This window comes from Schistocerca americana, chromosome X (genome assembly GCF_021461395.2).
Source record: "Schistocerca americana isolate TAMUIC-IGC-003095 chromosome X, iqSchAmer2.1, whole genome shotgun sequence".
Taxonomy (NCBI): Eukaryota; Metazoa; Arthropoda; class Insecta; order Orthoptera; family Acrididae; genus Schistocerca; species Schistocerca americana.
Window position 1 is genome coordinate 728002675 of NC_060130.1, and position 24551 is coordinate 728027225.

At 42.6% G+C, this 24551-nt stretch overlaps 1 protein-coding gene across 1 annotated transcript in view; it reads left to right on the forward strand.

The window, feature by feature from the left end:
• Window positions 1-10501, forward strand: part of LOC124556734 — a 69187-nt gene extending 58686 nt beyond the window's left edge. The window contains exon 3 of the mRNA XM_047130732.1: window positions 10226-10501. Within this exon, the coding sequence (XP_046986688.1) occupies window positions 10226-10321 (96 nt within the window). The 3' untranslated portion in view covers window positions 10322-10501. The remainder of the gene's footprint in view (window positions 1-10225) is intronic.
• Window positions 10502-24551: the final 14050 nt, after the last annotated feature.

Below are 24551 nucleotides of genomic sequence, written 5' to 3' on the forward strand. Positions count from 1 at the left end.
CTCCCAGACGGAAAAATGCGTGTGGTAATTACCCTTGAACGGAACCATTCCAGGATCCCGTTATGGCGGGTGTTCGTTTTTCATTTGACTGGCCCTTATAGTTAGTGTTGGTCTTGATTTTGCACAAGGAACGTCCGATAACATGTAGGTGCTCTTTCAGTGCCCCTCGCTTGCGAAATATATTGTATTCTTTGTCTTGTTATTTTAATGATGCGGAGTAAGGGTGCTACTCGTCGCTAGCTCGTAGCCCATTTGTTCCAAACCGAATGGGGTGGAGAGCACACTGGGCTCGCATTCGGAAGGAAGTCGGCTCAAAACCCCGTCCAGTCCTACACATTTAGGTTTTCCGTGGTTCCACCAAATCGCTCCATGCAAATGCATGGGTGTTTCCTTCGAAAAGGTCATGGTCGATTTCTTACCCCTTCCTTTCGTGATCAGAGCTTATGTTCCGTCTCTAACGACCACGCTGTCGACGGGACGTTAAACTACACATGTCATTCCTTCGTTCTCATTCGCTTGAAAGCACCAAGAGTCTCCGTCCGACGGAGGGTTCGCCATCGACAATGGCATAGACCCTCTCTATATAATGTAAATTGAGGGTAGAAGGGGGATTAAAAGAAAGGACATTAGGTGGAATCAGCGGCAACAGCGAAAACATGTAGTGGACTGGGAGTCGAACCCAGGATCTCTTGCTTATCAAGCAGGTGCGTTAAGTACGGCGCCCACTCCGCGGACTATCTCGCCACGCTTCACGGCCAACCTACACTCCCACCGAGCGCAACCTATCCGCAGCCCCTGTCCACTTCGTCCATGCTTACGACTCTGAGATTCCCGTAGGAGGTTGGCCGTACTTGCGCATCCGCAGTGAAGAAGGCAGATCTATTGCCCATCTAGGCGAATCAGTTATATGAATGCGTGTTGTCTGTTATTTTGGACATGACCGGAAGAACAGACACCACACACTCACATACTCTCTATATAAGACACTGCAGAGCTATTTATGATTTAATACAGAAATTGGACGGCCGGTGTGGCTGAGCGGTTCTAGACGCTTCAGTCTGGAACTGCGCGACCGCTACGGTCGCAGGTTCGAATCCTGCCTCGGGCATGGATGTGTGGGATGCCTTCAGGTTAGTGAGCTTTAAGTAGTTCTAAGTTCTAGGAGACTGGATGACCTCTGATGTTAAGTCCCATAGTGCTCAGAGCCATTTGAACCAATCCACAAATTTGGCACAGAGTTTAGAGATCAAGAACTAAGGGATGAAATCTTAAACCCGTTATGACCAAATAGAAGTCTACTTCCTACCTCAGAGTTGACGGTTACTGAAGTACTGTGCATTAGCGACCTTGACTACAAAGGTGTGTGATATTCGACACGAGTCATTTCGTTCACTCACAGAGACGCTGAAAACTAAACTCAGTATTGCAGACACGTGCCAATCATTTGCTGAAGAGTGGGGGGAGTGAAGGCTGTGCTGCTGTTAAGAAATAGCGTCCCCCCTGTACCTGTTAAATGACAACGTAACTGTGACAACACTTACTGTCTACACAAGAGCATATGCAAAGTCATTTTCACATAGCGATTACAACCGTGAGCCGCTTTCAGCTGGCCGACATTCGCCAAAGCATAGTTCACTGATAACATGTGGTTGCCTACTAAAGTTATATACGAATCACTATTCAGCCGTATGTGGGAATTACGTAGTTGAGAGGATGCCTTTCTGCCACGTGATTGCAAGCTACAATAGCAGCTGTATTTACAGCGAAAGGTCGGAGTGTCAGAAACACTATGTGGATCAAGTCACTGAAATTTGTTTCTGTGTTTCTGTGAAGGACAATTCGTTGAGCAGGATTAAAAATTGTCTGGCTCCTAAAACGACAGATTTCTAAAAAATTCGTACTTCTTTTTTAAGTCTTGGGAATAAAAGCCTGAACGTATTGCTTCAAGAGGTCAATTGTCTACGTCCGAGAAAGAATGAGACACATATATAATTAAGGAACTATACAGCATTGTTATTAGTGACATGTGTCTGCGATAAGCCGAGATATCAGGAAAGTAACAGCCGCTCCTTTTTGTAGGTTTGAAAGGAAAGTCTACTCCTACCGTAATTACGAATTACAAAACTCGCAGTAAGTTATTTTCATTTATTTATTTTATTGTCTGTCCAATTAGACCACGGCACCAACGAGACGAGGTCATGAACCACATCTAAACCTTACTTTTAAGAAATGGAAACATTAAAACGTTGAACTGTTATACAAGGTGGATCACCTAAAACTTTCACCGCAAATACTGCAGAAATTGAAAGTGCTACTTATATGCGGTTTTCACAGAATAGAGTGGTAGTCACGGGCTCGTGTTGTTAGTCAATCACAAGATTGTAATAATACTTCTAAAGTGTATTTTTTGTGCAAACATACACGTTTTTAAACAGAAGAATGCTTACTGACATTAACAAACTAAAAGTAGGGTAAATTAGAATGTCAATGGTGTTTATTGTAGTCTTTTGGTGTCAGGCGTTTGCGAGATATCTTATTTTGAAAAGCTCTCACACCGACACTTATTCAGTACCTGTGATAGCACACGCTAAAGAACAACACAAGTTATGTGGATTCTGACCAGTAACGAGACACCTGACCATCACAGGTTGTGTTCAAAATGACCACCGTCAGCGGCAATACACGCTTCCAGTCTGGTATGGAACGACTGCTGCACACGTGCTAGCGTTTCAGCAGAGATATCCGAGCAGGCTGCAGTAGTGCGTCGTTGCATATCATCGGGTGCAGTTGGTATGTCGTTATGCACAGCGTCTTTCAGATTTCCCCGCAGAAAAAAGTCTAAAGCGTCAAATTTGGATAACGGGCCCACCAAGATACAGGGCATAAGTTTCATAAGCAAGCAGATACACTGCGATGCGAGTATAAGAATCTGCAGCTCGTTGCATAGTTTTCAATGAGATTCTGGAATGGACACCTCATTTAGTCCTCGTTGTTATATCGTATATATCAAATGACATCAAAGTATAAAAGTATGCGAAATAAACCATTTTCATCGTATAACTGATACTTACTGTGAACGACATTCCAATTGTAAAAGTGGTCGCATTCAGATTTTCCGGGAAGTTGTGGATATGTGCCATCCACTAGAGTTTCCCGTCTGCCCACAGTCCTTATCCTCTCAGGGATGGGTTTCTGCAGCTGATCGCCATTTGGCAGAATCACCCTATATATTTGATCACATCATCTGATCTTGGAAGGCCGTTGGTCATAAGAGGCCATTTTCCTTAACGTAGTGGTCCCATCGTTCGTAGTTGATTGAGGATGTCAAGGCTTGCCATTCTGTATTCCATTATTTGCTAGAAGAAAATACAGTATCTGAAATACACTTTTGGGAACTTTCGAAGTTTAAAACGAGAAAACGAGAAAAGTCTAGGCAAATATACGTCTGAAAATCATTCGTTTTTCAGTTTTTATTGAAAGAACATTCTACAAAGGTCTGAAGAAAGAAACTCATAGCTATGTGTTCCTATCAAGATCCTTCGTGAAGTGCTAACAAATAGGAGCATTCCTTCTATCGAGGCATTCAAGAAACTATGTAATAACAGCGTGTTTAAAATCGTTGAGGCTTTCGTGGCCACTTACAGACAAATTATCTGTTGCTTCTGTCTTGGGTTCTTCGGCCGACGTTTGTTGAAGATTTTTCTGGTGTTCAGCAGTGGAGGGTGAAACTTTGACAATGCCAGCCGCTTGTGCTCTCGAAAAATCACAAAAGTCATCAAACAACCGTCGGTCGAAGAAATAGAGGCAAAAGCGAACAGGCAGTTTGTCAGCGTGTTTAAAACCGCTCTCTTTCGGAATGGATGATGAAAATATGTGCGCTAACATAAAGATCAGTACCGTATGGTCTATTAGTGGAACATTTAACTCTTGACGGAGGAACGCCTTGGAAGATTGACTTTATAATCGAATCTGATGTGGCAAGAATATTGATAAACATTTATCCAATTTCACAGCATTTCTTTCTCGGTATAAAACTAATAAATTCATACGTAATTAATACAAGTTATGAAATGTGTAATATGTAGAATACAACCTGATAAACAAAAAATTTACATGGTATGTAGTTAATTATAATAGGTATGGCAGATACAGGGGATGAGCAGAAATATTGAAATACAAAAAACAAAACACATTACCATGACTAATACGGTGTAGGAAGACCGCTGGCTTTCAAAACAGCTTCCAGTTGTATGGGAATCTATGATACAGGTCTTATATGGTTTTCAACGGAATTTCATGCCATTCTTCCTCTAAAATCTACATCTACATCCATACTCCGCAAGCCACATGACGGTGTGTGGCGGAGGGTACTTTGAGTACCTCTATCAGTTCTCCCTTCTATTCCAGTCTCGTATTGTTCGTGGAAAGAAAGATTGTCGGTATGCCTCTGAGTGGGCTCTAATCTCTATGATTTTATCCTCATGATCTCCCTTCGCGAGATATACATAGGAGGGAGCAATATACTGCTTGACTCCTCGGTGAAGGTATGTTCTCGAAACTTCAACAAAAGCCCGTACCGAGCTACTGAGCGTCTATCCTGCAGAGTGTTATACAGGAGTTTATCAATCATCTCCGTAACGCTTTCGCGATTACTAAATGATCCTGTAACGAAGCGCGCTGCTCTCCGTTGGATCTTCTCTATCTCTTCCATCAACCCTATCTGGTACGGATCCCACACTGGTGAGCAATATTCAAGCAATGGGCGAACAAGTGTACTGTAACCTACTTCCTTTGTTTTCGGATTGCATTTCCTTAGGATTCTTCCAATGAATCTGTCTGGCATCTGCTTTATCTACGATCAACTTTATATGATCATTCTATTTTAAATAACTCCTAATGCCTACTCCCAGATAATTTATGGAATTAACTGCTTCCAATTGCTGACCTGCTATATTGTAGCTAAATGATAAAGGATCTTTCTTTCTATGTATTCGCAGCACATTACACTTGTCTACATTGAGATTCAACTGCCATTCCCCGCACCATGCGTCAATTCGTTGCAGATCTTCCTCCATTTCAGTACAATTTTCCATTGTTACAACCTCTCGATGTACTGCAGCATCATCCGCAAAGAGCCTCAGTGAACTTCCGATGTTATCCACAAGGTCATTTATGTTTATATTGTGAATAGCAACAATGGTCCTACGACACTCCCCTGCGGCACACCAGAAATTACTCTTACTTTGGAAGAATTCTCTCCATTGAGAATGACATGCTGCGTTCTGTTATCTAGGAACTCTTCAATCCATTCACACAATTGGTCTGATAGTCCATATGCTCTTACTTTGTTCATTAAACGACTGTGGGGAACTGTATCGAACGCCTTGCGGAAGTCAAGAAACACGGCATCTACATGGGAACCCGTGTCTATGGCCCTCTGAGTCTCATGGACGAATAGCGCGAGCTGGGTTTTACAAGATCGTCTTTTTCGAAACCCATGCTGATTCCTACAGACTAGATTTCTAGTCTCCAGAAAAGTCATTATACTCGAACATAATACGTGTTCCAAAATAGTGGCAATTTCAAGTAACCAGACGTAAACTCGGACAGAACTTGGAAATAGTGTGACATAAAACTCATCCAACCAAATTACTTTTTTCTACTGTTCCATAGACCAGGTTTTATTGCTTCGGCACCACGTTTTCCTTTTACTGGCATTTATATCGCGGATGTGTGGTTTTAGAATTCCAGCTCGCCCTGAAATTCCCACCCTATGAAACTCCCTTCGTGCTGTATTAATGCTGGACAGGGCTCGCGAGTGCGACAGTCAGTTCTGCAGTGGCTTTTGCAGCTGTCGTCCCCTTTATTTTTCATCACAACTCTCTTCAGTGCCCGTCTGTCACACTCACTCAATACTCACTTTCGTCCACGTTTTGACTTAGCAGATGATGTTTCTCCGTTTTCCTGTATGCAGTATAGGTGTTCGATGCGTTGCCTCTTGAAACACCAAACACTTTGGATCCTTTGGTTACGGAAGCACGCACCATACGAGCACCAACAATTTGTCCACATTCGAATTCACTTAGTTCCGACATAATGCACTTACAACTACACAGAACACTGTTCTGAACACGACTGACGGTTGTAGATATTGAGGGCACTGCGTAGGTGTCGTTCGTGGTGAAATACAACAGCACCACCTGCAGGCTTGGCTAGTGTCTTCGTTTATGTGCAAACATGCATTTCTCGCGGTGTTTCTATATTTTTGTCCAACCACTATATAAACGCGCATGTAGTGTTAATAACAACGATGATACTAATAATGAATTTTCTTTAGAAATGACATATTGTGACACATGAAGCTGCTGTATATTTTTTTTTAACTGCGCAAGTGATTTCTGTCAGAGTCCACCTTCCAGCACAATTTTTTTTAATAACAGGTGTTACATATACAGGGTGAACCAAGTCAGACGGGACACCCCCCAAATATATCCAGAATCAGTAAATATTTCGAGGTGTGGTTTTCACCAAGTTATAGCGGACAATATGGCGAAACTCTCGCAAGTAATTTTTAACGTCTATAGTCGCCAAATTACGACACTGACATTATTTTCTAATGAAACCATATACTTTTTTCTGTGGCATTTGAAACAAGCTACTTAGAGAATTTCAGCGACGTAGCATGTATCGGAATTGATCAAATAGTATTAAGATGATAACGCCGCAAACGACTGTCCACCATCAGGAGAAGAGGTTCTACAGATGTCTGCCCTATTATACTAAATGTAAACAAACATGTAACTAAGGTTCAAATGGCCCTGAGCACTATGGGACGTAACATCTGAGCTCCTCAGTCCCCTAGAACGTAGAACTACTTAAACCTAACTAACCTAAGGACATCACACATATCCATGCCCGAGGCAGGATTCGAACCTGCGACCGTAGCGGTCGCGCGGTTCCAGACTGAAGCACCTAGAACCGCTCGGCCACTTCGACCGGAAACTAAGGTACGGTTCGTGTGTCTATTATCACGGTAGTCATTTAAGTGCTTAAAATGTTGACCTTGAGCATTGCTACGCGCGATAAGGTGATTCTGGAGAAACAATACTGCAAGTTGAATTTCACCTGGAGTTAACGGCAGCACAAGCCGGTGTTAGAAGGCATTTCATTCCTTCGGATTTCGTCGGTGCTTTCTAATGGACCTCTTGTTTTATTTTTCGCCATAGATAAAAGTATAGAAGTGCTAAGTTTTCTGAGCGTTCAGACCATTTTGGATTTTCTGAACGACCGTTCCGATGCTCTCTAAATGTTCTCTTGAGAGGGTTTGCCATTAAATGCGTGGAATGGGAGGGACATCCGTGTGATACCACACTGATTGTTTTATGTCCAGTGGGTTGTCTTCCAACAACTGTGGCAGCGACATATCTTCAGAATTACAACTGCTCTAATAGTTTGGCGACATTTGCCATAAACTATATCCACTTTTACGACTATCGCATACATTGTGAATGTCTAAAGTTACCTGATTGCTACAACAGCAGAACACAGACTGGTGGGCTTCTAGCGCACTGGTAGACACGAGAACCATACCTGAGTTAGGTGTTTGCTTACATTTAGTATGTTAGTGGAACCTCCTCTCATGATGGCGGGACAATGGCTTTCGGCGCTGTTATCTTGATACTGTTTGATCAAGTCTGATATATATTGTGTCGTAGAATTTCTCCTAGAAGTTTCTTTCAAATTCCACTGAAGGGTGATTCAACTGCTCGTACCGATGGATTTTATTCACCCGCAACGCCTTCAAATACCACATGCAAGATTTGCATATTCTCTCGCTCGCTCTGTGAAAACCATTGTTCCCACAATAAAAACGAACAGGAACTGTTTATAGCAAATTTAATTTACTCAAATTTTATACTGCGATAAGTTCCACTAGAGGCCGTATTTTTCGAATTATTCGAGAAAAACTTACAGATGTGACCCTCAAACGCGTTTTTCTTGATTACTCGAAAACCATGGCTTTCAGCGAAAAAGTATTTCAGTATAAAATTTAACGACATTAAATATCCTGCAGAAAGGTCCTGTTCATTTTTCCTGTTGGAATAATAGTTTGCGTGTAGCAGGCAAGAGAATACGAAAATCTCGTGTGTAGTTTTTGAAGACGTTGCGGGTTGCATAAAACCCATCGCTAGGGGGAACTGAACACCCTGTATGGTTCAATTAGAAAAAAAAGCCGGTGCCATAATTCAGCTGCTGTAAACGATAAAAATTATTTGCGAACATTGGAAAATTCGTCATGTTGTCCACCATAACTTGCGAAAGCAGCATCTCGATGCATTTACTCATTCTGGATATACACTACTGGCCATTAAAATTGCTACACCAAGAAGAAATGCAGATGATAAATAGGTATTCATTGGACAAATATATTATACTAGAACTGACATGTGATTACATTTTCACACGATTTGGGTGCATAGATCCTGAGTAATCAGTACCCAGAACAACCTCCTCTGGCCGTAATAACGGCCTTGATACGCCTGGGCATTGAGTCAAACAGAGCTTGGATGGCGTGTACAGGTACAGCTGCCCATGCAGCTTCAACACGATACCACAGTTCATCAAGAGTAGTGACTGGCGTATTGTGACGAGCCAGATGCTCGGCCACCATTGACCAGACGTTATCAATTGGTGAGAGATCTGGAGAATGTGCTGGCCAGGGTAGCAGTCGAACATTTCCTGTATCCAGAAAGGCCCGTACAGGACCTGCAACATGTGGTCGTGCATTATCCTGCTGAAATGTAGGGTTTTGCAGGGATCGAATGAAGGGTAGAAAATGGTTCAAATGGCTCTGAGCACTATGGGACTCAACTTCTGAGGTCATTAGTCCCCTAGAACCTAGAACTAGTTAAGCCTAACTAACCTAAGGACATCATACACATCCATGCCCGAGGCAGGATTCGAACCTGCGACCGTAGCGGTCTCGCGGTTCCAGACTGCAGCGCCTAGAACCGCACGGCCACTTCGGCCAGCAATGAAGGGTACAGCCACGGGTTGTAACACATCTGAAATGGAGCGTCCACTGTTCAAAGTGCTGTCAATGCGAACAAGAGGTAACCGAGGCTTTTAATCAATGGCACCCCATACCATCACTCCGGGTGATACACCAGTACGACGATGACGAATATACGCTTGCAATGTGCGTTCACCGCGATGTCGCCAAACACGGATGTGACCGTGATGATGCTGTAAACAGAATCTGGATTCATCCGAAAAAATGACGTTTTGCCATTCGTGCACCCAGGTTCGTCGTTGAGTACACCATCGCAGGCGCTCCTATCTGTGATGTAGCGTCAAGGGTAACCGCAGCCATGGTCTCCGAGCTGATAGTCCATGCTGCTGCAAACGTCGTCGAACTGTTCGTGCAGATGGTTGTTGTCTTGCAAACGTCCCCATCTGTTGACTCAGGGATCGAGACGTGGCTGCACGGTCCGTTACAGCCATGCGGATAAGATGCCTGTCATCTCGACTGCTAGTGATACGAGGCCTTTGGGATCCAGCACGGCGTTCCGTATGACCCTCCTGAACCCACCGATTCCATATTCTGCTAGCAGTCATTGGATGTCGACCAACGTGAGCAGCAATGGCGCTATACGATAAACCGCAATCGCGACAGGCTACAACCCGACCTTTATCAAAGTCGGAAATGTGATGGTACGCATTTCTCCTCCTAACACGAGGCAACACAAAAAGTTTCACCAGGCAACACCGGTCAACTGCTGTTTGTGTATGAGAAATCTGTTGGAAACTTTCCTCATGTCATCACGTTGTAGGTGTCGCCACCGGCGCCAACCTTGTGTGAATGCTCTGAAAAGCTAATCATTTGCATATCACAACATCTTCTTCCTGTCAGTTAAATTTCGCGTCTGTAGCACGCCATCTTCGTGGTGTAGCAGTTTTAATGGCCAGTAGTGTACTCATATGGAGTGGCCTGTCTTAGCTGCCTCACCACGTATTTATCATAAAACAACTGTCAAGACACAATATTTGTAAGATGACTTTTTTTTTTACGAAACAGTAGCTTATTGAGATATGCTTTGGTTGTTGCTCCTCAGATATCGATTCAGTTGTTTAGGGTGCGTTACATTCTGAGTTTTCGCCATAGCTCGCTGATTGACCCTAGTCCAGGTTGAGTGAGAGCAGCGGCCATTTCTTTGTGTTGCAGCTGGTGGAGAACGAGCGGCCGAGTGCTCGCATGGCGCCCCCGCGCCGCCTGGACTGGATACTGGCCGGCGAGCCGGAGCTGGACTACGCGCAGTGACGCCTGCCGCCGCCGCCGCCGCCCCAGTATTGGCTCACCACTTCCGCCGCGCTCTCTCTTCTTCCTTAACCTTCTCATTATGTTTTGTAATGATATACCCATTGTATTCCCCCTACTCCCTTTGCAATCGTGACAGCGATTGACTGCAGAATTGCTTCCTGTAAAATACTTAGCAGTGCTGTATGGTTTATTTATTAAAGCTAAAATGCTAAAATATATTTTTAATCTTCGCAGCACTTACTCTTTGTGTTTGATGAAGTAGTAATACCTTTACCCATGATTCTAGACGAAGTTTGGAACTAAGAAAAGAAATATCTACTTGAAGAAAACACCGCATCGTCCATGACAGCTACTTTGGTTCCAGAGTAACCGTAAATGAAATAACTGATGCTCCACCTGTTCACACGTAATATCAAAACACTCGTGAAGAACAACGATATTTTCTGGATTTTCGAAGAGCTTCCGATTACTGACGCCTTTATATGTGATATCTAGCAAGTTTTCTATCCTGGTTTGAGTGTCATCCTAAGATCCAGACATAATTTTGAATGCACCCCCACTGAAGTACTACAGGGTAGTTGCTGCCTGTGTTATACACTGGCTGACAAAAAAGTGTAGCATGCAGAAGGGGTTGAGAAGATATGTGATGTTACTCCACTGATTACAATCTAGTCAAATTTAAAAAGAATTTGTTAGTATGATACCACTTACCAGTATGACGTTGCACTCCCTTTAGCCTGGATGCTTGCACTGATGCGGTTGGGAGGAGCGCCATGAAGCAGTTGCATCCTCTCTTGGGGCGAGCTGGCTCACAATTGTTGCAAATGATCTTTGATATCCTGGATACTAGCAAGAGACGCAGCTGTCGTCTGAGCTGGTCCCAAAAATGTCCTATCAGGGACAGATCAGGAGGTCTTGCTGGGTACATGAACACCTCAACATCACACAGGTAGTTCATAGAGACACGTGCCATATTTGGACGATCCTTGTCTTACTGAAAAATGGCACCACGATATTGTCGCATGAGAGTTAACGCATGAACCGATCTTTGATATCCTGGATACTGGCAAGGGACGCAGCTGTCATCTGAGCTGATCCCAAAAGTGTCCTATCTGGGAAAGATCAGGATATCTTGCTGAGTACATGAACACCTCAACATCACACAGGTAGTTCATAGAGACACGTGCCATATTTGGACGATCCTTGTCTTACTGAAAGATGGCACCACGACACTGTCGCATGAGAATTAACGCATGAACCGATCTTTGATATCCTGGATACTGGCAAGGGTCGCAGCTGTCGTCTGAGCTGATCCCAAAAGTGTCCTATCAGGGACAGATCGGGATATCTTGCTGGGTACATGAACACCTCAACATCACACAGATAGTTCGTAGAGACATTTGCCATATATGGACGATCCTTGTCCTGCTGAAAAATGGCACCATGATACTGTCGCACGAGAGTCAACCCATGAAGACGCAGGATCCCCGTGAGCTACATCGATCACCATTAGCCGTGGCTCGCCACGACGTGACACGTCTGTCTCTCCAAAACACTGGAAGAATGTGACTTCTCACGAGGTCGTCACCATATTCGCCTGATGATGGTCATCCAGCTAGTTCAGAACTGTGATCCATCACTGAACACAATTTGACCTCATACATAAGCAGTCCATGCTTCCCGGTCACGGCATCACTTCAGTCGCAGCTGTTTGTGTTGTGGTGTTAACGACAACCTACGCATAGGAAGCTAATTTCCTAGTCCAGCTGCTGCTAGTCTCCGACCAATAGTGTGGGATGACACAGAACCTTGCAGGGAGTTCATTAGTGACCCTCGGATGCCAGGTACAGATGTGGAGGGGTTACAGGGTGCTTAGTGCACAATATGGCGATCCCTCCTTGTGGTCGACAGACGTGGTCGACTGGAACCTTGACGACGAGTGTACCCGCCCTAACGTTCCCACGAATTCCAGCGTCGGACCACTGTCACATCCAAACGCCTTACAAATCCAGATATTGCACGATTCGTCCAGCTAGCCCAATGGCGACCCACAGTGTGGTGCTCACAAATTGTCAGGTGCTGATAACACAGTCTCGTACGAGTGCACGACATCCCTGTATCAATGAAGACTCAATATTTGACGCTCTTCACGCCCTTTATACTACGCAATCACGATATTATTGCACTTGGTGGTGTGAGAAACGCGCGGTGACATTACACAACAAGTATAGTGATGACTAAGCAAAACACATCGCACTGTCAATGCTTTCAGGTCATTTGCCCATATACTATCAATCCTGATTAAGCATTGACTCACGATAAGCCGACTGAAGCGCCCTCACTCCCAGATGCAATAATATTATGGTTGACTAATATATCCTACCAAGGCTGATACAAAGCCCGCCGAGCTACCCGCGCGGTCTAACGCGCTGCTTCCCGAACAGGAAGGCATGCTGGTCCCTGGCACGAATCCGCCCGGCGGATTAGTGTTGTCCGGTGTGCCAGCCAGCCTGTGGATGGTTTTTAAGGCGGTTTTCCATCGGCGAATGCGGGCTGGTTCCTCTTATTCCGCCTCAGTTACACTATGTAGGCGATTGCTGCGCAAACACTGTCTCCACGTACAGATGCACCATAATTACTCTATCACGCAACCATTTGGGGTTACACTCGTATGGTATGAGTCTCATACAATATTCAAGCATATGGCTTCTTGCTAGAGATGAACCTTTATTTATGTTTGTTTGGATCATTAATTTCAGAAGAATTATAGACAGAAAAGTGGAGGTAATGGACTTGTACCACTATTGAAATAAGCCCTTCATATTATATGACGACATGCACATTCAGCATCACTTATGGTTGGTCAAATACTGCTGTGACTCTGAATGTATTATATTAATAACAAGCAACATTGCCTTTTTCTCCTGAAAATATCAAGTAACGTAACAAATGTGTTTGATTCTGCTTCCAATATGACAGTTTTGGTTAAAACTCCACATGCCTACAGGACTTTGCAATGTTAACACAGCAGAACTCGGACATCTGTATAAGTGCAGTGAAATGAAAACAGTATTATTGAGTCATATGAATGCCTCACTTTTGTTCCGACACAGTTTAAGACTCGGGAGAAAAGTTTTACACCTGGTGTTCTACATGGCAACTTCACACACAAGAACTTTTTGCCGACACTACTACCACCTACATAAGTAAGCTTTTTCTGTGTTACTTTCAAGTAATGCACTTAAGCTATTCCTGATTTAACTGGATGATCTGTACTTCCCACTTTCATATCAACAGCCTCAAAATGCACATTGTAGACTTCGGGATATGTTACAGATCAGTGCCACACCAAGATTGTGGAGAAAGGGGGGGGGGGGGGCGCCATGTCACTCTCCAACAAGTGTTTACCAATAAGTAAGTGGCGGAAAATTACGGGTATTGGACGGCTTAACATGTGGAAAATGAGATTTTTATTATTCACTCACTGTATATAACATTTATTATTCCTTTAAAATCGCACAACAACTTCAATAAAACACAGTTTAATCATTCACACAATTATTTCACTTTTAAACTGCAAATCCTCTACGAGCTGTCTTGAATCTTCACGATTCTCTCTCAACAGCCTTGATGTGGATAGATACGTACAGCAACCAGTAATCAGAGTCAGAACTGCGTCTGCAAAAACACAAGGATTTTAAACAATTTTTGCTGTCACTAATTACTAGCAATATAATTGAAAGAGTAGATTGCTAATATTTGCTATAATGAATATCACATTTGCAAGAACGATCTCACTGAAGTAATTAAGTCCATCGAAACGCTTAGAAACTAACTTCTCGTCTGACGAAAACGGTCTAAAGACGCAGTGACAATTTCTTCAGATCTGTTGACAATGATATTTTGAGTTATCACTTTACTGAGTGACTGAAATGTAGTTCAGGTACCTGTGAACATAACAATATGTTAGAATTCATTTTCTAAACACGAACTATTACGGTACTGTACAGCTACTTACATATTAATTACACTATTAATATTTTCACAGTTGTTTCTTTAATACAAAATTAAAGCCAACGGAAGAAAAAACGTAAAACATACTTACCAATGACAGGTTTGTTGAGATGCAATTTTCTGTGTGGACAGATGTAACTTTTTCATACGGTGGTAAGTCGCAGAAATCTCAGGAGTCGCAGAAGTCACAGAAATCGCAGAAGTTGCAGAAATCGCAGGAGTCACAGAAATCGCAGAAGTCACAGAAATCGCGGAAGTAGCAGAAATCGCAGAAATAGCAGTGGCGGAGGGATACACGACCTATGTTCCTTAACTGCGACTCTTAACTGCGACAAATCACAGTTAAGAATAACAGATACTGAAAAGTAGCATTCACAGAAATCACGGATATCGGAAAATCGCAGTTTAGCCCATCACTAGTATGAGACGTTCCTGGGGAGGGGGTGGGGGGTCCACTGGGAGCCGAACCGCACAATAACCCTGGGTTTCGCGTGGGGTGGTGGTGGGGTGGGGTGAGTGGACTGCTGTAGCCTGTTGTGGGGTTGTGAACCACTAAGGGCTACGGCGGGACGAAGCCTCTCCGTCTTTTCTAGGTCCCCGATTCAATACACAATACAAGCCTGATACAACGTTAAACACAAACAACACTAATGCTCTCTGGTAGCCGTTCTACCTGTCACAGGGAAATGGAACTGTAATCACTTACACAGTGGATGATGGTGTGTACATGAACAAAGTTACATATACAACCAACTGTATCTTCTAGGTGCTTCACTTTTTTCTCAGGTAATGGTGTATTTCAATAAATTCGCTAATAATGTCAGTTGTAAAGTCAGAATTTCGCGTATGAAGCAGTAATGTGTCTGATAAAAAGTTTAATAATGTTTGATCATTTCTTACTTGTGGCTAAGATTGGTAAGTTGCTCTTAATGTAGAAAAATATGAATTGTTCACTTCACAAAACGTACTAGTCTAGTGAACTTCGGCACAAGATTAATGAGTCACAACTATAGTCAGATATGTAAAACACAAATGTGGAAGTAACAGCCTTAAGTATATAAAATGAAACAAATACTTAGAGTCTGTTGAGAGTACAGCAATGAGAAACGTTTCGATTCATTTGTAGGACATAGAGACACTGCAGATAGCGTATGAAAAAAAACTGCTTACAATAACCTTACACGAAAATTCTGGGAAAATGGGCATTGCTAACGAGTTTGCCAAACAGGGAACGTCCAGTGTATACACAGAAGCGTGACGTCAATGAACATAGTTGAAGAGCCTGAAAATCAGTACTGAAAGACACATGTAGAAAGTCGAGCACGCTGCTAAAACATGACTAGAAAATTCCAAAAATCGATTTTCATTATAGTATCTTTGGAATTTCTTATACTTCCTGCATAAAGTTTGACTGTGAAGATGAAAAGAGTGGCTAACAACAGCTTAAGCAGAGTCAAGTATGAGTCCACCAACGATAACATAGGATACAATAAATGTGCTCTGACTCGCACTTCACATTGATTTCCCAAGATGCAGGTATAGTTATTCAGATGGTTCAGATGGCTCTAAGCACAAGCGCTATGGGAGTTAACATCTGAGGTCATCAGTCCCCTAGAACGTAGAACTACTTAAACCTAACTAACCTAAGGAAACCACACACATCCATTCCCGAGGCAGGATTCGAACCTGCGACCGTAGCAACAGCGCGGTTCCGAACTGAAGCGCCTAGAACCGCTCGGCCACATCGGCCGGCATATAGTTATTAGTTTGGTGTTTCTCTTCAGTGTATCGTATGCGAATAGTGACACCGACATCATTAGTGTAGACGATGGAGTTTACGTCTCCTTTTGGTCACCAAGATAAATCATTGCCCAAATCATCCCAAACAATTGCCGGGACAGTTCCTTCAGCACAGTCACGCTCAATTTTTTGTCCTATATACATAATACATGGTTAGACTCTAATGAGCACGAGGTCCTAGAAACGTTAAATAAAGTAATAGATCTCAAATTCTGAATGCTCTCCCAAATTCATCGAAAACATTCGCTTCAATGTAACTCTACTGTATTTATGACATAAAAGAAGAATGTTAAGGAACTGAAACGAACGGCGCAAGTATCTGTCTTCTGTATTATTATATTTTGAGAAATTACATTTAGCTACGCCACTAGAATCCTCCCTTTAGAACAGGAATCACAAAGAGCAAAATAAATAGAGAGAATTTTTATATATTCTTCTACTTTTTGCCTACATATTAGTTTTATGTCGTCCTCGTAATTCTTTATTTAAAATATTATGTAATTGTCGGATGTATTCTTACCCTACATCATCCAACTATAGACATTTTTATCTACACGTGACATTAAGAAGCAAAGATGTTTCCTGTGGAACAAGGAGAATAATTGTTCAGATGAGCTTTAACGCTTCCTCTTTGCACTTAGCTTGCTAGTTAAGCACCAAACGAACTGTTACTGTTCCTTATCCAAAGCTGACGTCTTTCCCAACACAAATATTCTTATTATTCCATAGACCCTAAGTATAACTCAAAGAGTAAACTCGAGGAAAGAAGATTCCATTTGCTGTTGTTACCTAATTATAGCCATATCATTCATCTTGAAGTTGGAACAAAGAAGGAAGAAACGTCCCGTCGACGACGAGACTCTAGAGACAGAGCAAAACTCAGATGAGGAAGTAAAGGGTGGTTATAATTACACTTTCGCTACTTGAGCCAGTGTAGACAGCAAACTATTTACCATATTGGTGTCCAACATTAAAGAATGATGTTCAGAATTGCGCTGCAGGATTTGCGTTGTTAGTAGTGTTAGTGTCACGACTTGCTGTTAGGCACCGGTAGTGGTTCGGGACTTAGGGTTGAAACACAAGAATGAGTGTGCATTACAGTTACAAACATCAACATGGATCTGGACAAGACGAGCAGGGATTAACACATTTTACCGTTTGAAAAGCGATGCGGACAATTGTGAAATGGAATCTCTAGTGTGGTTCCAGGCCATCGTGGATGCAGATGGTCGTCACATTGAGCAACGTTTGTAGCCTTGAAAATAAACATGGTAAACAATTACAAAATATTACCCTCTCGTATGAAAATTAAAATGTGTTCATTTCCATGATTTATTCGCTATTTCTCTTCCGTATGTCCTTGTAAATGTTTCCACATAGTTTAGCTGTCCTACGATCAGTCATTTTTCGTGGGGGCCCTCTCAAGTAGCGAAAGTTTAATTATAACCACCCTGTAAATCGGCCGAGTCCATTTCAGAGGAATCATCTACACACTTACCTTAAGAATACAGGCAAACAACGCAAAACCTAAATCTGGGTGACTGGATAAGGATTTGAACTACCGTCTTTCATTATGCGAGCTCAATTTTTAATATGAGGCTGAATGGCGTTACATAGTAAAATCAGGTATTATAATGTGAAAGAACGGGTCATGATATACTAAAGCAAACCGGTGAATATTAATAGTACGTGGCCTAAAAACGGCATCACTTGTGCAGTGCTGCTTTATCATAAAAAGAAGGAATAAATCCTAGTCCATGCTTCATTGTGAAATTGAATCTCTAGTGTGGTTCCAGACCATCGTGGATGCAGATGTTCGTCACCACCTCTGGCCGTAATAACGGCCTTGATACGCCTGAACATTGAGTCAAACAGAGTTTGGATGGCGTGTACATGTACAGCTGCCCATGCAGCTTCAACACGATACCACAGTTCATCAAGAGTAGTGACTGGCGTATTGTGACGAGCCAGTTGCTCGGCCACCATTGACCAGACGTTTTCAATTGGTGAGAGATCTGGAGAATGTGATGGCCAGGGCAGCAGTCGAACATTTTCTGTATCCGGAAACACCCGTACAGGACCTGCAACAAGCAGTCGTGCATTATCCTGTTGAAATGTAGGGTTTCGCAGGGATCGAATGAAGGGTAGAGCCACGGGTCGTAACACATCTGAAATGTAAGGTCCACTGTTCAAAGTGCCGTCAGTGCGAACAATAGGTGACCGAGACGTGTAACCAATGGTACCCCATACCATCACGTCGGGTGATACACCAATATGGCGATGACGAATACACGCTTCCAATGTGCGTTCACCGCGATGTCGCCAAACACGGATGCGACCATCATGATGCTGTAAACAGAACCTGCATTCATCTGAAAAAATGACGTTTTGCCATTCGTGCACCCAGGTTTGTTGTTGAGTACACAATCGCAGGCGCTCCTGTCAGTGATGCTGCGTCAAGGGTAACCGCAGCCTTGATGTCCGAGCTGACAGTCCATGCTGCTGCAAACGTCGTCGAACTGTTTGTGCAGATGGTTGTTGTCTTGCAACGTCCCCATCTGTTGACTCAGGGATCGACACGTGGCTGCACGATCCGTTACAGCCATGCGGATAAGATGCGTGTTATCTCGACTGCTAGTGATACGAGGCCGTTCCGTGTTACCCTCCTGAACCCACCGATTCCATATTCTGCTAACAGTCATTGGATCTCGACCAACGCGAGCAGCAATGTCGCGATACGATAAACCGCAATTGCGATAGGCTATAATCAGACCTTTTATCAAAGTCGTAAACGTGATGGTGCACATTTCTCCTCCTTACACGAGGCATCACAACGACGTTTCACCAGGCAACGCTGATCAACTGCAGTATGTGTATGAGAAATCGGTTGGAAACTTTCCTCATGTCAGCACGTTGTAGGTGTCGCCGCCGGCGCCAACCTTGTGTGAATGCTCTGAAAAGCTAATCATTTGCATATCACAGCATCTTCTTCCTGTCGGTTAAATTTCGCGTCTGTAGCACGTCATCTTCGTGGTGTAGCAATTTTAATGGCCAGTAGTGTACATAAACATGTTTTGGTAAACTTATTGTTTATGGGGTATGACTGTGTCACAGTGATTACAAACTGATCGCTGATATCGGTAGCAACACGAGAAATCACCATCAGTCGTCGATAATCTGATTTTAGGACTAACTTTTATACATTTCGATGAGAGCCTGATTACAATAATGGATATAAACTTACCAACAAGTGAACAACAGTTATACTGAAAATGAGGACTACACCTTCCTCCCGATGTGACGTGTAGAAACGGACCATTTATAAATATCAATACGAACAGCGTTCATTCTTAGGCATCACCTGAACATATCAACATGGTTACAGCGAGTCAGACAGCGTATCACCATAACCTAGAACATTTCTTGTGACTTAGTAAGTGTGCAACAGAAATGCTCCTAACTGAATTGAGTTTTAATGTAGGAAATTACCTTGAATTCAGTGAGCTGTCCTCAGCACACCTTATCGACTCTAGATGCCTTATCAATAATCAACAAAATTATTTCACTGTGTTTCATTCCGTGAAAATTTCAAGGCATGAGCTCTCTGAGCACTATTGTAAACTGTAGGTAACTTTAGATCGCTGGTGTTCTTAGTCGTTCGTTCTCAAAATGTTTATTCATCGTATTCCGTAAAGCCAGTATCTTCAGGTATAATCTTGACCAAAAAAGAAAGAAAAAATTCAGAAATATCAACTAATCTTTCCCTTGTGATATTTCTGATTACGCTGGCGAAGTAACCATCAAATACGCGCAATACTGAGTGTATGGGATGTGTTTACAGACGTCTAAACACTAAAACTGACCCTTGATTTCCCAGTCAATCATTCGCCTCCCGGAAGTCCCCGTATGCAGCGCATCTCTTTGAGTTTGGACTTTCCAGGCGTTGTCTACGAGTAAGAGAGAAAACATGAGAACGTACGTGTATTCTACAAATGCAGAATATGGAGTGCGCGGCCGCCGGCTTCTGCGTTAATTGTGCGCGATTCTTTTGTTCGCGGCTGGGAGCGGAAGCGGCGGCCGTGAAGACGTGACTCGGGGTCCAGTGAAAGTGCAAGAAAGCGGTTACCGCCGCCCTTCTCCTGCCCCCTGCCGTACTGCCTGTCTCTTCATTCACCTATTGTGTCACCATCGCAAGAAAAAATAGCTAACACTTCAGTTTTTACTTTTACTGCGTTGAATAACAAACAGACCGAAGCAGACCAACACAATGCGTCTCTTCCGGGAAAAATGTGTCGCCAGAAAGACGTAAACTCACAGGTCCGGCTCCTCAGTTCCTATACGACTTACATGATGATTTGACCTCGGTTGAATGAGGTGTAGAAAACCTAATAGAGTACTTTACTAAACGTAACTGTGGGAAGGCTCCCAAATTGAATGAAGCTCAGTTGTAGCTGAAGCAAGCTGAAGTCTTGTGGTAGTTGCTGGAAGTATCTAACGAAATATTCTCTGAACAGAGGTAAACAAATAACACTTTTCAGATGCATGTGGTATTTTTAAAACTGGATTTCCTAGTGTTATTCAAAGAAGCTCAACTTGACTGACCTCAATCAATCGATTATTGAGTGCGATAGTGGTTGTTATTATGTGAAGGTATTTGAGAAACAGCTACAAACCACAAAACTAATATATTTTTTAAATTATTTTAATATTCATTGCAGTTAAAGGTCCTTAACTGTAACTGTTTGTGTACAGAAGCGGCCATGACACTTGCAAGCTATAGAAGCTATCAGTGACAGTTTTTCTGTCCATTTCTAGGGAGATCGGTAAAAACGGAACCTTTATAGGATCACATTTTTGCCCGTCCGCCTGTCCGTCTGTTAAGACACCCTTTCCTCACGAACGGGTAGAGGTATGACGTTGAAATGTATGTCGGATACTAAGGTCTACGATCCCCTGGCGGTATAAAAAACTTAAGCTTCTAAGTCAAAATTCACTTGACGCCTTCCTAAGAGACAATCTCCGCTCATTCCAAATTAATAATATAAGTGTAGACCAGATGCGGCTTAAATTCAAAGAAATAGTATCGGCAGCAATTGAGAGACTTATACCAAATAAATTAACAAACGACGGAGCTGATCCTCCTTGGTACACAAAACGGGATAGAACACTGTTGCAGAAACAACGAAACAAACATGCCAAATTTAAACAGACGCAAAATCACCAAGATTGGCGATCTTTTACAGAAGCTCGAAATTTAGCGCGGACTTCAATGCGAGATGCCTATAACAGTTTCCACAACGAAACTTTGTCTCGAAACGTGGCAGAAAATCTAAAGAGATTCTGGTCGTATGTGAAGTACGTTAGCGGCAAGGAACAATCAATATCTTCTCTGCTCGATAGCAATGGAGATACTATCGAAGACAGTGCTGCCAAAGCAGAGTTTCTAAACACGGCCTTCCGAAATTCCTTCACAAAAGAAGACGAAGTAAATATTCCAGAATTCGAATCGAGAACAGCTGCCAACATGAGTAACTTAGAAGTAAATATCCTCGGAGTGAAGCAACTCAAATCGCTTAATAAAAGCAAGTCTTCTGGTCCAGACTGTGTACCAATTAGGTTCCTTTCGGAGTATGCTGATGCATTAGCTCCATACTTAACAATCATATATAACTATTCGCTCGACGAAAGATCCGTACTCAAAGACTGGAAAGTTACAAGGAAGGTAGTAGGAGTAATCCACTAAATTACAGGCCCATATCGTTAACGTCGATATGCAGCAGGATTTTAGAACATATATTGTGTTCGAACATTATGAATTACCTCGAAGGAAACGGTCTATTGACACACAGTCAACATGGGTTTATAAAACATCGTTCCTGTGAAACACAACTAGCTCTTTATTCACATGAAGTGTTGAGTGCTAATGACAAGGGATTTCAGACCCATTCCGTATTTCTGGATTTCTGGAAGACTTTTGACAATGTACCACACAAGCGGCTCGTAGTGAAATTGCGTGCTTATGGAATATCGTCTCAGTTATGTGACTGGATTTGTGATTTCCTGTCAGAGAGGTCACAGTTCATAGTAAGTGACGGAAAGTCATCGAGTAAAACAGAAGTGATTTCTGGCGTTCCCCAAGGTAGTGTTATAGGCCCTTTGCTGTTCCTTATCCATATAAACGATTTTGGAGACAATCTGAGCAGCTGTCTTAGATTGTTTGCAGATGACGCTGTCGTTTATCGACTAATAAAGTTTTTTTTTTACTATTAAAACAGTCTTGATCACGATTTATTTATCAAGGTGACCGGTTTCGACCACTACTGTAGTCATCTTCAGACCATTGAGTAGGAACCCCTTTCTGTTGAAGAATCAGAGTAGTGATTCTCCAACAGAAAGAGGTTCCTACTCAATGGTCTGAAGATGACTACAGAAGTGGTCGAAACCGGTCACCTTGATAAATAAATCGTGATCAAGACTGTTTTTAATAGTAAATATTTGTAAGACAGTGATCACTGCCTTTCCCATTATGTATTCAAAAGTAATTGACTAATAAAGTCATCAGAAGATCAAAACAAACTGCAACACGATTTCGAAAAAATATCTGAATGGTGCGTAAAGTTGCAGTTGACCCTACATAACAAAAAGTGTGAGGTCATCCACATGAGTGCTAAAAGGAGCTCGTTAAACTTCGGTTACACGATAAAGCAGTCTAATCTAAAAGCCGTAAATTCAACTAAATACCTAAGTATTACAATTACAAACAACTTAAATTGGAAGGAACACTTGGGAAATGTTGTGGGGAAGGCTAACCAAAGACTGCGTTTTATTGGGAGGACACTTAGAAAATGTAACAGACCTACGAAGGAGACTGCCTACACTACGCTTGTCCGGCCTCTTTTGGAATACTGCTGCATCGAAATACTGCTGCATCGAAAAAGTTCAAAGAACGGCAGCACGTTTTGTATTATCGAGAAATAGGGGAGAGAGTGTCACTGAGATGATACAAGATTTGGGGTGGACGTAATTAAAACAAAGGCGTTTTTCGTTGCGGCGGAATCTTCTCACGAAATTCCAATCACCAACTTTCTCACCCGAATGCGAAAGTATTTTGTTGACACCGACCTACTTAGAAAGGAACGATCACCACGACAAAATAAGGGAAATCACAGCTCGTACGGAAGATATAGGTGTTCATTCTTTCCGCGCGCTATACGAGATTGGAATAATAGAGAATTGTGAAGGTGGTTCGATGAACCCTCTGCCAGGCACTTGAATGTGATTTGCGGAGTATCTATGTAGATGTAGATGTAGAGGCAATACGGCCATTTACGTCACATATTTTGATACCCGCAACCTCACTCATGAGAACTTATATATGAACTATTTATATACATAATTAGCTTTGTACGGAAGCTTCAGTGTGCGAGTCCTACTCGCACTTGTCTGTTTTTTGTTTCTGTATTTGTGTTCCCCATATGAGGAAAAAAATTTATTAAAAGCTAATAAGGAAACTGAAGCTCATTGTTATTCACAAGGTAAATACCCAGGAATATCCAGGAATAATAATACAAGATGACTTGGACAGGATTTGTGATTGGTGTAAAGAATGGCAGCTAACTCTAAATATAGATAAATGTAAATTAATGCAGATGAATAGGAAAAAGAATTCCGTAATGTTTAAATACTCCATTAGTAGTGTAGCGCTTGACACAGTCACGTCGATTAAATATTTGGGCGTAACATTGCAGAGCGATATGAAGTGGGACAAGCATGTAATGGCAGTTCTGGGGAAGGCGGATAGTCGTCTTCGGTTCATTGGTAGAATTTTGGGAAGATGTGGTTCATCTGTAAAGGAGACAGCTTATAAAACACTAATACGACCTATTCTTGAGTACTGCTCGAGCGTTTGGGATCCCTGTCAGGTCGGATTGAGGGAGGACATAGAAGCAATTCAGAGGCGGGCTGCTGGATTTATTACTGGTAGGTTTGATCATCTCGCGAGTGTTACGAAAATGCTTCAGGAACTCGGGTGGGAGTCTCTGGAGGAAAGGAGGCGTTTTTTTCGTGAATCGCTACTGAGGAAATTTAGAGAACCAGCATTTGACGCTGACTGCAGTACAATTTTACTGCCGCCAACTTATATTTCGCGGAAAGACCACAAAGATAAGATAAGAGAGATTAGGGCTCGTACAGAGGCATATAGGCAGTCATTTTTCCCTCGTTCTGTTTGGGAGTGAAACAGGGAGAGAAGATGCTAGTTGTGGTACGAGGTACCCACCGCCACGCACCGTATGGTGGATTGCGGAGTATGTATGTAGATGAATAAAGGTGTGACTTAGAATTGGGTTGGTGCCAAAGTTCGTAGCGTTTTCCCAAAAGTGTAGTAAACACGACAGATACACATAACAGAGACTTT